The sequence below is a fragment of the Furipterus horrens genome, unplaced genomic scaffold, assembly GCF_987537825.1.
Source record: "Furipterus horrens unplaced genomic scaffold, mFurHor1.1.pri manual_scaffold_9, whole genome shotgun sequence".
Classification (NCBI taxonomy): Eukaryota; Metazoa; Chordata; class Mammalia; order Chiroptera; family Furipteridae; genus Furipterus; species Furipterus horrens.
The window spans coordinates 55,969,338-55,985,876 of NW_028327179.1; the positions used below are offsets into that span (position 1 = coordinate 55,969,338).

At 35.3% G+C, this 16,539-nt stretch overlaps 1 protein-coding gene across 1 annotated transcript in view; it reads left to right on the forward strand.

Annotated features, from left to right (window-relative positions):
* NME8 (NME/NM23 family member 8) overlaps positions 1–16,539 on the forward strand; it is a 76,028-nt gene that overhangs the window by 55,266 nt on the left and 4,223 nt on the right. The window contains exons 8-12 of the mRNA XM_090286888.1: positions 540–632; positions 2,068–2,252; positions 9,872–10,047; positions 14,667–14,811; positions 15,496–15,603. Of these exons, the coding sequence (XP_090143014.1) occupies positions 540–632; positions 2,068–2,252; positions 9,872–10,047; positions 14,667–14,811; positions 15,496–15,603 (707 nt within the window). The remainder of the gene's footprint in view (positions 1–539; positions 633–2,067; positions 2,253–9,871; positions 10,048–14,666; positions 14,812–15,495; positions 15,604–16,539) is intronic.

A 16,539-nucleotide genomic window follows, 5' to 3' on the forward strand; every position in this document is an offset into this window, starting at 1 on the left:
TTATATTAGCTTCAAAACTTCTATTTGTTACATTTTATTATACTTGAGTGACAGGCAAGCTGAATTTGTCATTAAATTTTCTTTAAGACAAATAAAGCACCTCTAAATCTTAAATTCTGTTCTTCCCCATAATTTGCATAATTTTTGTTGCTAAGAGTAAAATATAATAGATTATGAGTTATAGCCTTAACAAAGTAAATCCTTAAAAAAGTTAAAATGATTTTGAAAATAGATGATTAAGAAGTGCTTGCAAATTTACAATTTTATGATTGATTCAGAAAACTATGATATCTTCCTTTGGAATGCATAGTTTTTCCACAACTTGAGGCAATTCACTTAAATAACATAAATATTGTGGAGTCTCTGGTTTATATATTTTTGATCCTTTTCAAATCTAATGCCCAATGAATTGCGCTGACACTTTTACATGAAATACATTGAAATCTGGGTGTTATGTTAAATGTAGGGAACAAATCTCTTTGACTTGTTTTGTATGTGGTCCTACAATGTCTGGATCTGACCTTACTCTCTCACTGAAGATTATCAATGCAGGATTTGTCATAGAAGCAGAAGATAAGAGAGTGCTCACTGAAAAGCAAGTGAGAGACTTCTATAGTCAAATAGCAGATGAGGTAAGAAAGTTTAAAAAAAGCCACTGTGTTTTCAAATACAGTAGATTATTTTTTAAGTATATTTTATTGATTATAATGTTACAATAGTTCCAATTTTTTCCCCTTTGCTCCCCTCCGCCCAGCACCCGTTGGCTCCTACAATCCCCCCCCACAAGTCCATGCCCATGGGTCGTATATACAAGCTTTCCTGCCTCACCCTTTCATATATCCTTCTTTTTTCTAATTAATTAATTAATTAATTAATTAATTACTTTAACAATAAAAAATAACAATCCCTCCCTCTCAGACTTAAGACCCTTTATAATCTTATAAGGGACAGTGGGCGAAGGTCTCGAGCTCCTCTAGCTGCTTCTCAGATACAATAGATTCTTATATGTTTTAGATCCTCATTACAGAAAAACAAATAAATAAGTGTGACCAACCAAATAATCTCCCAGTGTCCCTGTTGATGTCCATATCATGGTAATACCAAAGATAGTGACTCTGGAGAAATCTCTAGTAGAAACAGTAGCAGTCAAACAAAAGTGGACTCATGATACAATTATGTTCATTTGGAGTGAAGACCTCATTATGCTATGTCCTCTTAAGACTCCATTCATCAGCCCTGGAAGTGCACATCTGGGCACTTCCTCTAGATTTTTATCCCAGCTTGAAGGTTCCTTGTCAAAAAAAAAAAGGGCTTTAATTCTTCCTGTACCCAAGGGCATTTCTTTCAAGCTATTTTAAAAATTCTTTCTTGCCTGGGTTAATATGATAAAGGCAATGCTGTATATTGGAGAGTGCACTGGCTTGGGGGTCAGGAGACATAGCTTCTACAAATGCACTGTCCAATATGGTAGCCATTAGATACATGTGTCCATTTGAATTTAAATTCATTAAAATTAAGTAAAAATTCAGTCTCAGTTGCACTAGCCACATTGCATATGTTCAATAGCTACATAAGGCTACATATGTTAAAGAGCACAGAACATGTTTGTCATCACAGAACGTTCTAATGAATAGCACTTTGTAAACTAGCTGCACCACTCAAAACATCTCTCATGCCCCCAAGAACGGGTTGGACAAGCAACATCATCATCCCCTGAGAGCTTTTGAGAAAATCCAGTTCCTAGGCACTCCTCATCACCACCCACCCCCCAAAGCCTACTGAATCATAAACTCTGGGATTAGACTCCAGAAACCTGTATTTTAACAAGCCCCTCAGATCATTTGGAAACATCCTAAAGTTTGAGAATAGTTAGTAGACTATCTTTAAGGTCAATCCTTGCTAGCTGTGAACTTTTGTCTTTGAAAGATGTGTTTGTTAAAAGGAGCTTTAGAAGGATACCATACCCTTGCCCAGTGAGTATGAAGGGGAAGATGCCACTTAGGTGGTAGTTGCCATGTTAATCTATCCATTTCAGGAACCTGAACAGTTTATCATTTTATTTTGTAGCCTGAATTCGAAGGTTTTGTCTCTTTAATGACAAATGGTCTAAGCTATATTCTAGTTATATCTCAAGGCAATAAACAAGAACTTCCTTGGGAAGAAAATGTACCTCCTGAGACCGAACATAAAGAACCATCTGAGGATCAACATGAGATGCCCATACTTAGAGTGATGAAAAAGAAGTGGGACAGGTAGCTCAAGACCAGAAAGTTATAATTTACAATGTCTTAGTAGATAATAAAGTGTAATGACCAAATATTTCAAAATCTAAAGGTAAATATTTATGTTGAAGCCACAAGTATTTCTCTTAGTCAATCTAAAATACTGTCTAGCAAAGCTGGGATTTCCCTGAAAGTTTATATCAAGAGGATTAGCAAAAGAAAAAATTTCCATTTATATTTCTACAGCTGGGCACACGAGTCTGGCCTCTTTGGCTGGATCCCCAGAGGCAGACCAGGACCATGCCTAATCCCTCCCAACCCTCTCTCCTCTCCCATTTCCCCACATTTCATTTCCACCTTCCCCATGTCCTAAAGACAGCAAACACACTCTACCCTTCTACTTAAGGCAGTTAGCAGTTATACATTGTTAAGAATTAAGTAGTTGAATATTTTTGTTGATAGGTTTTTAAATATTTGAAAACAAATGTAAGTAATTTATAGAATGTTGGTTTTATTCCTCTGAAGACTCAGAAATTCGGAATTTAACACAAAGGTTGTCTGAGTTGTGCCTGTAAGAAAAGTGGGTGAGTGAGAACATATTGAGATTAGTTAAGTCTTGAGGCTTCATTGTTCCCAGATGAGGACCAGGCTGGAGTGGGTTTGCCTTGGGCCTGCCAGTAGTGTGTGGGTTCTTGTCTTTGTGAAGGAAAAATTTTACAATATGAGTCCAAGTAATTTTGAGAATGTGTTCTTTAAAGCTGGAGACAGTGAAACAAAGGGCCTAAGGTATAGGAAGAAGTAAGTGCAGTCGGGGTTGCTTTGGCTCACTGAGAAATACAAATCATAATGAAAGAAGTGAGCCAAAGCAGGGCTGCTGTTAGCTCACTTGAAAGTCAGATCCTTGGCTGATGTGGCTTAGTGGATTGAGCACCAGGCTGTGAACCAAATGGTTGCTGGTTTGATTCCCAGTCAGTGTACATGCCTGGGTTGCAGTTCAGGTACCAAGTTGGGGGTGCAGAAGAGGCAACCACACATGATGTTTCTTTCCCTCTCTTTCTCCCTCCCTTCCCCTCTGTCTAAAAATAAATAAATAAATAAATATTTTTAAAAATCAGAGAAAAAGGGAATCTTGGAGACAGGCTCAGGGGGTTAACTGGGGTGAGCTGTTGCTGCCCACTGCTCCTCCTCTAGTTACAAGTCTCATGGGGACCCTTAGAGTTTCACAGAGGTACAAGGTGTGGGTGTGCTCTAGTGAGAGTGTGCTGTGGGTCCTTTGTCTTGAGGCTTTTTATCTATCTTTCGCCAGAATCCTAGGAGTGGTCTTAACAGAATATTCATTAGTTTTTCAGGTGTGTCCTTCAATATGTTGATTCATTAAAATGTGCATAAAGAGGGTCAGAGTTTATTTTCAATGAATGTCATCAAGAAAGTCATTGAAGAGAGACTGGGATCAAAGCTGGTCTGTCCCAGAAAGGTCTGAAATGTATAAACCATTTGCTTCTAGCTGTCCTTGATTAGGGAAGATAAAACCTTGTGATTTTTAGCTGGCTATAAATTGCTCAAATTATTTGGCCTTGTTTAATTATTTTTGTCTGTTTCCCTTACTCCACTTGTCAAGGAATGTCCCTAGCTTCGTACTATCCTGCTTCATTTCCCCTTTAGCAACTTCTATCCCTAAAGTCTTTTAGAGTAGATGAGAGAGGATGACTTGTCTTAAGTAATTACTTCCTCCTGACAATGCATGTGATCCCTGCTCCTGTAGGGTATGGAAGTCTCTCCCTGCCTGATCTAAGGGGGACAAGGGAATGGGATCTGAGACTGGAACAGAGGACAGTGGTTGCTTCTTTTAAAGTACAGATGGGCTGAAGTTTCTAAAGTATCATTATCTTGACATGGAATTGTGTCCTAGAGGTGACAAATTTGACAAGAAGGTTGGAGTGGAGAACCTGGGACTTTATCTGATAAGGGTTAAAAGCAACAGAGACATGAAAATTCTTTTCCTGGGGGAGAAAGCTGAGCGTATAGACAGGTTATTAGAAAGAGTCATAAATTTGAGAAAGACAGTTATATTAAAGCCCAGCTATTATATTAGTTACCTATAACAGGTTTTTGTTTCTTGAAGAGGAGTTTGAGGTCTTCAGTGGATTCACAAGGATAGGTCTCAGTTTGTGCTTCCTGTGGGGACTCACAAGAAACAGGTTTAATTTGAGATAAGTGAACACAACTGTGTGTCCCTGCAAGCTTTACTGCAGTTGAGGTGCTTAGTAGGACCTGATGTGGGCCTTTCCATCTGAGTTGTAGTTAGGTCTTAGTACAGTTTTCCCTCCAGGTTTTTAGTAGACCATATGCCTCCTGGCTTACCTTGTTTGAATTGGTGGTCTTTATTGGGTGCAGGTAGAATTTTGTTTCTATATCCCTATAATGCTTTCATACCTGTCCTAGGTTAATGGTGTAAGACAGCAGCTGAAGGATTTCCTCATCATTTAGCAGGTCAGATCTAAGAAAGGGCACGCCTAACTCCTTTATACTCACATTGCATTTTCTGGCTGGGAATCTCTAGAACTTCCCTTGTTGTGTTGCTAATGAATTGTATTGGCTTTTTTTAAGTAGCTACATCTGCTGGTTCCTAGCAATGTCATAGTTTTTTAGGTAACAGGGGACCCTAATATCACTCATTCCAATTCATAAGTCAGATAGAGGGACTCATTAAGGTAACTAAATTGCTGGCTGACAAAGGGCTTTGTAAACAGTGGTACCTATTTTCAGAGTTTTAAGAAAAAAATGATAATCAGTTGTCAGAAGGAAGGTTTGGCTGGGCAGAGTTTGGGTCAAAATGATAACAAATTTCAAAACAAAATTTTTTGGCCATTTAAAAAAATGAGTTCTGTGAAATTCGCATTAATGCAACTGACATGAGAAGTCAGTATTGCATTGGTATTGTTGTTCAGGTAAGTCTCCATTACATCCAACCCTGAGAAGTAGTTGTCTCAGGTTGTTCAATACCCACATAATAGGATGGCAATTTAGGCAACTGGTAGGGTAGGAGTGAAGTGAGATGTGTTAATCTTGTTTTGGCAAAGTCTGCAGTATTTTCTTTCTAGCCTTAGAGATTTCATTTGCCTTTGGCCATGTTTACCTCAAGCAGTGACCACAGCTGGCGTCATGGAGTGGTGGGGAGCTTGTTGGTGGGAATCAGATTTCACAGCTCATTCTGGAGGCAGGGTGTCAGAGGTGCTTTGTGTTTCTACTTGCTATCTTTTAATAGATCAAAGGATCAAAGACAAAAATTGCCTTGCGTAATTTACACATTTGTTCACTTTTATTCTTTCTTGCCACACTTCCCCACTTCCAAACCTCCTCACCTCCTTCTATGGGGGGTAGGGGTGAGACAGAAGCAGGGATAAAAGGAGAGCAGTTACACTGGGAGTGATCTGTGGCCCCTTCTGTAAACACAAGCTAGTCCCAGGAGAGCAGAGCCCTAGGTCTTTGTCAGGTTGGTTATCCCCGCAGAGAAAACCACAGTTTGTGAACCCACATAGTGTGGGAAAACTTTGTCCATGCCTACAATAGCCCAGTTGATCCAAATGGTTGGCCGGGAAGGAGTGAGAAAGAACCAGGAAAACAGGACACAGGACCTAAGTTTTTCACCCAGATTCCAAATTCATTCATGATGCTTTTTTATCACACTATTTATATTATCTGTTTACATGTCTCTCTCCTTAACTGGTCTGTGTATTAAGAACCCAAAGGACAATGTTGTTTATCTTTGTTTTCTAGTCAGTCTTCAGTAGGGGAGAGTGGGGTTCCTCAGCTGCATTGCTCAGTCATATAAGTAGTTTCAGGCAGTCTCCATTCATTCATTCATTCCTTCATTCCCTTTTCTTTCTGTTATGCATCCTTAATTCATCTAATATTTATTAAAGTCCTATTTTCCAAGTCCTGAGGATACGAACATGAGGAAAAAAATTAAATGATCTCTAAGGTCCCTTTCAGCTTTACATCTTTATGACTGAGTGAAGATAACAGTTCCTACTTCCTATAATATATTGTAATTCTCTCTCTATAGAATGTATCTATCCTATTCTTAGTAACCTATTTAGTTCCATAGATGTCATAGCTATAGAGAACTAGTTTTTCTTTTATTAAATTCTTGTTTAAATGAGAAGTAATAGATACAATTCCTAAAATAACCTTTAAAAGTGTTTCTGGGATAAGAGCAATTTGAATTCTACAACTTTACTCTCTATACCCAATTCCAGACCTTTCTTACCTCTTTAGAATCAAAGAGAATCTGTACTAATAAGCAGCTGGCCATAGGTGAGGCCCAGAGGTCACTGGGCCTCCTGACTCCTGAAAGTCCAAGATGGAGCTAAGCAGGGCTACTGAATTCCCTACCTTTGAAGTCCAGCTCTCTGAGGGCCTTTTCAAAATTTTCCTATAGGGGAATGACAACCTTCTGGCTTGTAGCCTAGAGGTCATTGCTGTCTTTCAAGTACAGGGTTTCTAACACTTAACACACCAAAAACAAACAAACAAACAAAAAAACAGACATTAATTCACAAGAAGCTAATATATAAAAGTGACTAGCCACCTAAGGGATCCTGGCAGCCAGAGAAAGGAAGGTGTACACAAAACTCAAAACACAAACCCAGTGAGTAAGAACTGCTAGAGACAAAATAATCCTTAAATAAAATAATAGTAATACTGCTACTACTATTGAGAGTAAACTTTCAAATTTGAACTATAAAAATCATGACTTGAATTATAACAAGTGAAAATTAGAGGGCATGATAGTCATTTGGGACTTGAATTAAGGACTTGGCAAATTAGCTGCAAGAAATAACTCCAAATACATTTTAAAAAATGAGAAAGACATCCTGAGAAGAGATATAAGGAATCTGAAGAATATGCTGGGGTATCATGTTCTAATAAGAGACATTCTATGCAAAGAAGAAAGGACAGATGGACAAGCTATAAACCAACAAGTAATAGAAGGAAAATTCCCTGGAATGAAGAAACAAACGTGAATATCCTGGAAAAAACACTGTACATTGTTTCCAGAGAGAAAGAACAGGCAGTGGTATACTTAATGTGTTCAAGACTCAGAGCAAGTAATTTTCTTAACACTCCTCTCCTCTACATGATGATATTAAGTTCCAATTATTGAGTGAGACAAATAATAATGAATAGAAAAGAAACAATGAAAATTGTCTTTTGTGGCATTTTTGTATAAATGAAAAAATCCTGAAACATAGGTTATTACTGCTTAATTATATTAATGTATTTTTTTAAAGAAGTATAATTTTTGTTTGTTAGCCTTAACTTTTGAAGATTTGTCAGTGACAGTCTCAAAATTGACCTCCTCTATACAAGGTCTGTCCAGGAAGTATCCAGCAATGTACTGTGAAAAATAGAGACATTTATTGAAGAAGATATAGGATGCAAGAAACATTGTATATAGGACAATGATGTCACAGTCCCTTACAAAGTAGGCACCGTGGGACCTCCCACAGGTTCTCCCAGCATCTCTTCCATTGTTCAAAACACTTTGAAATCCTTTGTTGGAATTGCCATCATCTGCCTTGTTGTATTTTCCTAAATCTCATCGACAGTCTGAAATCTCTCTCCTCTCAAAAGTGATTTTAGTTTTAGGAAAAGCCAGAAGTTGCAGGGTGCCAAATCTAAAGTATAGGGGGGGCTGAGTCACGTAAGTGATTTGATGTTTCACCAAAAAACTATGCATGAAACATAATGGATGAGCAGGCGCATTGTCATGATGAATCTGCCAATTACCAGTTGCCCATAGCTGTGGCCATTTACATTGTTTTCCATCTCTTAACTGACAAATAACATTGAGGTAGTACTCCTTATAGTAAATCATTGATGCAGTAAAGAATCATCGATGGGTGCTAAAACCATTGTATGAAAAATATATACAGTTTTAAATAGTCCCCTCACAGATATCTTATTATTTACAAAGTGGAAGTTGTAACTTTTCAGTGGAGAAAACTAGGGGATACCACTTTAACCATATTAATATCACCAGCAATGGGAAAAACTGGTATTGTATACTCCTACTGTGATGTACTAAGAAGAATACAGCACAATTAATGCAGTATTCCTACACAGGGTTCCTTTCTGAATGTAATAGGAAACTACTGGACCATCCAAGAGTTTGAAACCATTCAAAATGAGGAACAGTGTACAAAATGACTGACTTGGACTCTTCAAAATATCACTGTTTTGAAAGACAAAAAAAGCTGAGGCACTGGAGATTAAGGGATTAAGGAGATAGAACAACTACATGCAAGTGTAATCCCATATTAGGAAAAAATTACTATAGATAGGACAGTATTATAAATTGATGGAGATTGAATGGAGACTGTGTATGAGATAATAGAACGTGAGAAAATGTTAACAATTGGTGAATTTAGAATTCACTATCTTAGTCTGGCAACTTTCTGTCATTTCAAAACAAAGTTTAAAAAACTGCTCTTATATTGTTTAGAAGAAACACACACAGGAAAAGAAAATAAAGGGATGGCAAAACAAAATAGCCAGAAAAAATAAAATATTAGAATTGAACATTAGAAGTGTTAAACTTGATAAAAAAAAGAACATGATGTAAAAGGCAACATTTATGAAGAAGATATAGTAGTCAAAATGCCCCAAACAACATAACAGTTAAAATATAAAAGTAAAAGTATTAGAAAAATAAGTACTAGAAAAAAGTACCTTTGGTAAAAACTTTCAATACATAGCAGACAAAGATAAACAAATATATACAGGAAAGGAAAATGCACATTCAATAATTATATATAATAATTTATAACACATGAAATATAAATATACTTACAAATAAAATTTTCTTTGTTGACAAAGAAAACCATAACATTATTTTCCTTTTTTAAAATTGAATTTATTGGGCTGACATTGGTTCAAAAAATATATACAGGTTTAAAGTGTACAATTTAACAAAAAATTATCTGCATCTTTCACCCATCACTCAAAGCAAAGTCTCCTTCCATCTCTACTTATCCCCCTTTTGCCCACCTCCATTTACCCCCACCCTTTTCTGTCTGGTTATCATACTCTGTTGTTGTTTTGCTTAACCCCTTCAACTTCTTTTATTGGGTTTCCCAATGCCTCCTACCTCTGACAGCTGTAAACATTTTTTTAAAATTAAGATTTCATCACACATATTTTCTGATTATAATCAAATAACACTGGAAATAAGCAATAAAAAAGTGACCAAAATGTTCTTATCTTTTTAAAAATATGAAATGTGCTCCTTAATAATCCCTGATTCAAAGGCAAAAGAAAAAAGAAAAAAATAGAAACTATTGGAAAATCTTTACACAGAAGAAAGAAAAAAATTAAACATATTTTATTTTGGTCTTTATCTTTGCATGAAGCCTCACATACATGATTTTATCTAATTGAGCTTTGGATTGGTTCAATAAAAAGTTGAATTAAATATATTATTCTTTGATGAGCTAGAGAGATGCAATTTATCTTTATATGAAATTGTATTTTTGTTTGTTTTATTAAACCTCAAATTCTTTGTGAATGTACTATCAGTTTTAATTTCTTGGCATGGTTATTAAACTTCAGTTTATAATCTTAAATTATATTTTGGATCTCAACAGTTTACAAGGATATCTGGAAAGACAAAATATGTCTCAGTTTTGTGATGTTGAAGAGGATATAGATAATGTTAATAAGCTTATTGATACCTTCTTTCCTGATTTTAAAAGTATGACAAGCACAAAATTAGAAAAGATACTGGCATTAATTCGACCAGCCCTCTTTCAAGAAAAGCAAGGTAAGAAATAAGGTGTAAATTATTAAAGTATTTCATACATGGATTTGAATAAACCCTAGTGTAATTACATTAAAAGACATTATTTTAGAATTTAAAAAATACCTAAAGTAATAAATTTAGTTAATATTAGTTTACTAATTTCACAATAATAAATAATGAAATATTTTTGTAGCTCAAGAGATAACAATGTGTTTTCTAACCTATAAATTTGTTAGGGTAAATTTTAACATGTCAAGAGTTAAAATAAAAATTGGAAGCTTTCATGTCTGAAATGCCTAATTAAAAGCCTGGGTCAACCCTCATTAATAGAGTGATTTGAAAAAGATGGTTTATCAAGTCTATTTCATCTAATACAGAATAATATTGAGTGTAAACTTAAATTGAAAAATAAAAAATAAATAAAAAAGAACAAAAAATTCTGTTGCAAATGAGAAAACATAAATACAGTGCCCACACTTAATAAGTTCTAGTCATTTCCTAATTCTATATTCACATAGTGAGTGGAGTGAACATGGTGGCAGAGTAAGAACATAAACCATAAATTCACACTATTAACTCTTTTTCATATCTAGTATATGAAAGTACTATAATATTTTTATATTGATCTTGTGTGACTTGCTAAACTCAAGTTTAGAAGCTTTCATGTACTCTCCTTGGGAATTTCTTTGTAGACTAGAATTTCTTAACCTCAGACCTACTTACATTTGGGGCTAAATAATTCTTGGTTGAGAGAGGCTGTGTCATGTTCATTGTGAAATGTTTACAACACCCTTGATCTCTACTCAGTAGATGCCAGTAGCATACCCCTACCCAATGCACTGTTGTGATAGCAAAAAATGTCTCCATATATTGTCAAGTGCACTCTTGGGGGACAAAAATCTTTGGCCCAGAACTACTGATGTAGGCAATAATAACATTGCAAATTGAGACAGTTATAGCTTTTTCTTTCCAATCTGTATATCTTTATTTCTTTTGCTTGTTTCATTGGGCTGATTAGCTAGAACTTCCTGTATGGTATTGACTAGGAAAGGTGAGATTAGACAGCCTGCCCTTGTTCCTGTCCTTATAGTGAAAGCATTCAATCTTGTACCATGAAGTATAATGTTAGTGCTATATATTCTTTATCAAATTAAGGGAATTCCCACTTATTCCAAGTTCAGGAATTAAAAAAATTTTTTTTATCGTGAATGGATGTTGTATTCTCTCAAATATTTCTTCTGTATCTACTGATACACTTTTTTCCCTTGAGTTTGATAATACAGCAATTATTGTGATTTTTGAATGTTGAAGCAGCTTTGCATTCTCCAGATAAACCACATGTAGTTGTATGTGTTTTTTTTTTTTTAATGTACCTTTGGATTTGATATTTAAATATTTTGTTGAGGACTTTTGTGCTTATATTCATGGGGGTTATTTGTTGTTTTCTTGTAATGTCTTTATTTGGTTTTGGTGTCAGCATAATACAGGCCTCATAAAATGAGAGAAGTTGTTACTCCTCTGCTACTTTCTGGAAGAAACAGTGTGTAATTAATACATCTTTCTTAAATGTTTACCAGAATTTACTAGTGTAACTATCTGGACCTGGAGTGTTTTTCTTTGGAATGTTTTGTTTGCTTTTAAAATCTTTCTTAATATTGACATGCTTGTTAAATGAATAGATTTTATAAATTAGAATACTTGTAGCTTTATAGAAAAATTAAGATAGTACAGAGTTCCCATGTGCCTGCTTAACAGTTCCTCCTATTAACATATTGTTGATATATTTTTATAATTAACGAGCCAATATTGATACATTGTTAATGACTAGAGTCCATAGTTTACATTAAAGTTCTTTATTTTGTAAATTCTATGGGTTTTTTACAAATGCATAATGTCATGTGTCCTCTTACAGTATCGTACAGAATGGAATCACCTATTCGTTCCTCCCTTCCTCCCTCCTAACTCCAGGTGACCATTGACCTTTTTGCTGTCTATAGTTTTGCCTTTTCCAGAATGTCACATAGTTGGAATCATACAGTATGTAGCCTTTCAATAAAAATTTCTTTTACTTAGTATCATTTCAGTTCCTCCAATGAGATGGATGTGCCTCATACACCCTAGGCTCGGTTGGAAGCTGCTCTGTCCAGCAGAGTCTTCGTGACCACAGTGGAACATACTTTTACCCAGGACACTTTATTATGTCCGATGAACAAACTTTTACCCAGGACATTTCATTATGTCTGGGGGAAGGAAGGTGGCTGCCTCTCTAATGGAGAACAGAGATTAGACCGTCTTCCCTCATGCCTTTTATTGAGGAGGATACACATGAGAGATACAAGGTCAAGATTCATAAATCATCAATAGTTTGGAGGCATTAGGATTACAGCTGACAGAAACAGATTACATGATAGTCCCTGTGTCAGAGACTATCAAACATCTTGATGCCACACTGGCATTAGGTGCAAGGTTTCATACATTCCTTGCTAGAGATTGTTCATCTTACATTAATGAAAAAGAAAGCAGAGAAAGTTCTAAAGCATAATAAGCATTCTTTAGGTTGAATTCCCATGGAAACCCTCTGAGTGGTGTTCGGTTATGTTTCATACACAGCCTTATGCTGAGACTTAAAGACAAGCACAGCTGGAATGCCGGCGGCAGTCATGCTCAGGCTGGGGCTACAATTTCCTAAACCATGAGGAACAGTTGCCCACACTCCATGTCTTTTTGTGACCTGTTAGCTCACTTCTTTTTATTGCCGAGTAATGTTTCATTTTATGGATGTACCAAAATTTATCCAGTTAGTTATTGAAGGACATCTTTGTTGCTTTCAGTTTTTGGATTTTATGAGTAAAGGTGCTATAGGCATCAATATATTATTATTATTTTTGCATATGTAGACATAAGTTTTCACCTCAATTGGGTAAATACCTAGGGGCATGAATACCGAATCACATGATTAGACTATGTTTAGCTTTGTAAGAAACTGTCAAATGCCTTTCAAAGTGGCTGTACCATTTTCAATTCTAAACAGCAGTTAATGGGAGTTCCTGTTGCTCTTCAGGCGGTTGTTTAGATTTTTCCTATTCTAATAAGTATATAATGGTATCTCATTGTTGCCTTAATTTTCAATTCCTTAATTACGTATGATGCTGGGCACCTTTTCATATGCTAATTTCTATTTCTCTATCTTCTTTGCTTCAGATTTTTTTCCATTTCTTAATTGAATTTTTTGTATTGTTTTGTTATGAATTACTTGTATATTGTGATACAAGTCCTTTATATACTCATATATGTGATTTGTAAATATTTTTTTAGGTTTTTAACTGGTTCTTAAACAGTGTCTTACACTGAAAAGTTTTTATTTTTAATATAGTCCAACTTATCAGGGTTTTATTTTTGGATTGTTCTTTTAGTGTTTAAATTAAAATATCATTGCCTAATTCAATATCACCAAGATTTTCTCCTTTGTTGTCTTCTAGAAAGTTCATAGTTCAGTGTTTTACATTTAAGATTATAATCCATTTGCATTAATTTTCATAAAAGTTATCAGGTCTATGTCTAGATTTTTTTGCATGTGTATACCTTTTGTGGAAAAGACTCATTGCTCCACTGTATTACCTTTGCTTATTTGTGACAGATCAGTTGACATACTCATGTGCGTATATTTTTTGGGTTTTCTATTCAGTTCTCTTGATCTCCATGTCTATTGTTTGGCCTACCTTCACTGTCTAGTTTTGTAGTCAGTCTTGAAGTGGGTACTATCAGTCTTCCAACATTTTTTTTTTTTCAATACTGAGTTGGCTATTCTGAGTTTTTACCTTACTATATAAACTTTAGAATCAGTTTGTTAATATCCATGTCCACAAAGTAAGTTGCTGGGCTTTTGCTTGGGATTGTATAGAACTTAGAGAATAATTTGGGAAAATTGACATCTTAACAACATTGAGTCTTCCTATTCATTATTTAAGGTCTTTGATGCTTTTCACCAGAGGTTTGCAGTATTTTTTATTTAAGGTCTATACATATTTTGTTAGATTTCTACTCATGTATTATATTTTTGAATACTAATGTAAATGGTATGTTTTAAATTTTAAATTCCAATGTTTATTCTTAGTGTATAGGAAAGTCACTAACTTATATATATTAATTATAACCTGAAACTTTGCTATAATAGTTTTTTACAAGTTCAGGAGGTTTATTGTTGTTGTTTCTTTGAGATTTTCTACATAGACAGTTACATCATCTGTAAACAGAGACAGTTTTATTTTCTCCTTCCCAATCTGTATACCTTTCACTAGCTAGGTTTTCCAGTATGATGTCAAATAGGAGTGGTGAGAAGGGATACCTTTCCTTGATTCCAGTCTTAGAGACAAAGCATACAGTATAGAAAATATTTGCTAATGAGATAATTCAATATGTGTGTGTATGAATCTTATATTATGAAAAATTGGACTTAGCATTATAATTTGATATGTTAAGAACATTGTTCACCTTATATTAAAATCTAATGAGCTATTTTTGAAAAATTTTAAATTTAATAAGAATAAAATGCATTATAAGCCAACATGATAATGTGTTCTATATTATGTGTAAAACCAATAACCTAGCAATTTAAAACTTATATGTGACTTTTTATTTAGAGGATATTTTGAATATTATTCATGATGAAGGCTTTAAAATACTGATGCAAAGGCAAATAGTATTATCAGAAGAAGAGGCACAAACACTGTGCAAGGAATATGAAAATGAAGATTATTTTGAAAATCTTATAGAAAATATGACCAGGTAAGTAGATTTTAGTTATAGAATGCACAGTCTGATTTGCTTTTGAATCACTTAAATCTTCTTTTAACCTTTATTTTCTGCTCAAGTTGCCAAACTCTCAATTCTGTAAACATGTGGTGAGTTTGCTTTTTTGCCAGTCTCTCTCCCATGTCAATACTCTGTCCAACTGTCTGTCATCTTTATTCCTCCTGGAATGTTATTCGAGCAACGGAAATATCCCAGGTGAAGTTGCTGGAGTCTGCCTGAGTTGAATGCCAGAAATTCAGGGTGTGCAATATCATCAAGTCCAAGCAGAGAACTGATTGACTCTCATGATATTTTATAATCCTAAAGATCACTAGTTCTAGGAGAGGCATGAAATGCTGGAAATCTATCAGGTTTCTAGAACAGTAAGTGAAATAGAAGCTGAGACAGAAATCCAGCAGGAGTATATAAATCAACAGGAGTATGGGAACTATATAGCAACCACTCTATTAGAACCAAGGCCCTCCTTTTCCTTTCATTTATGCTTTTATACAAGACTTTTATAAATATGCTCTTAAGAATATACTAATGGAAATTAATTTCAGACTCCTGATAAAATGACTACCTTGATTTTTTTAGTCTATTTACAAATACAAATATTATCTATGTATAATCAGCTACTGAGTCATATTTTTATTAACTTTTTCTGTTTTCTTTCAGTGGCCCATCTCTAGCCCTTGTTTTATTAAGAGATAATGGTTTACAACACTGGAAAAAGTTAATTGGACCAAGCACTGTTAAAGAGGCTAAAGAACGTCTTCCAGAGAGGTAGGATTTTTTATCATGGATCCCAAAATGTTTTCATGGGAGCTATTTTAATTTCCTTTGATATTGAGCACAGAAACCACAGCTCTGCTTTTCCTGGGTCAGGAGTGGACTGATATTGATTGGAGGCCTAGTCCTGTGCCAACCTGAATATAGCCAAAGCTTTGTAAGAGAAGGTTGTGAGCTGTTTGATTTAAAGCTGGGAAATAAGTGGTGGCTACCCAGCCAAAAGGCCTACTCTTGGCAGAAATACCTACCTCATCCACTATTTAGGAGAAATTCTTTTGAGAAGAGTGTGATGGAAGCTGAAGTTTCTTTAGTTGGTCATAAGCATTTCAAGACAATAATGATTAACTTGATGTGTAATTCATAATTTGGAAGGAACCATTACTACATTAGTTTACTGATGGACCTTAGATATGAGCTAAACTTTGTAATGAACTTAACACATGATATATTACCTGGCACATAGGGGGCACTCTGTAAATATTTTTTGATCTTAACTGTCAGACTTACTATATCACCTGGAGAATGGGAATAGTATCTCATGCATCCCCATTCTTGGGATGTAGCTGATGGAAACTAACTTAAGTGCAATTAGCACAAATTCTTTTTGCCAATATTTAATTGGAGAATTCAATTTAGGGGAAGAAGGGATCTGCATTCAAGTGAGCAAGAATAGAGATACCATATCGGGCACAGCAAGCTTGAAACATGTTTATACAATAAATAAAACTACTTATGAAACATCACTTATATAAAAGTGTGCTCACTCTGGGCCTCCTGGGAGGTGTAGGCCAAGATCAGTTGCTGCCTGTGCCCTGCCCTAGGACCACCCAGCATGTGCTACAGAGTGAACTGTAGATTACTGCTACTTGTGCTGGGTTTGGAGGTGCCCAGGAAAGGCCAAACTGTGAACTGAGTCTGGCTGTCACTAGT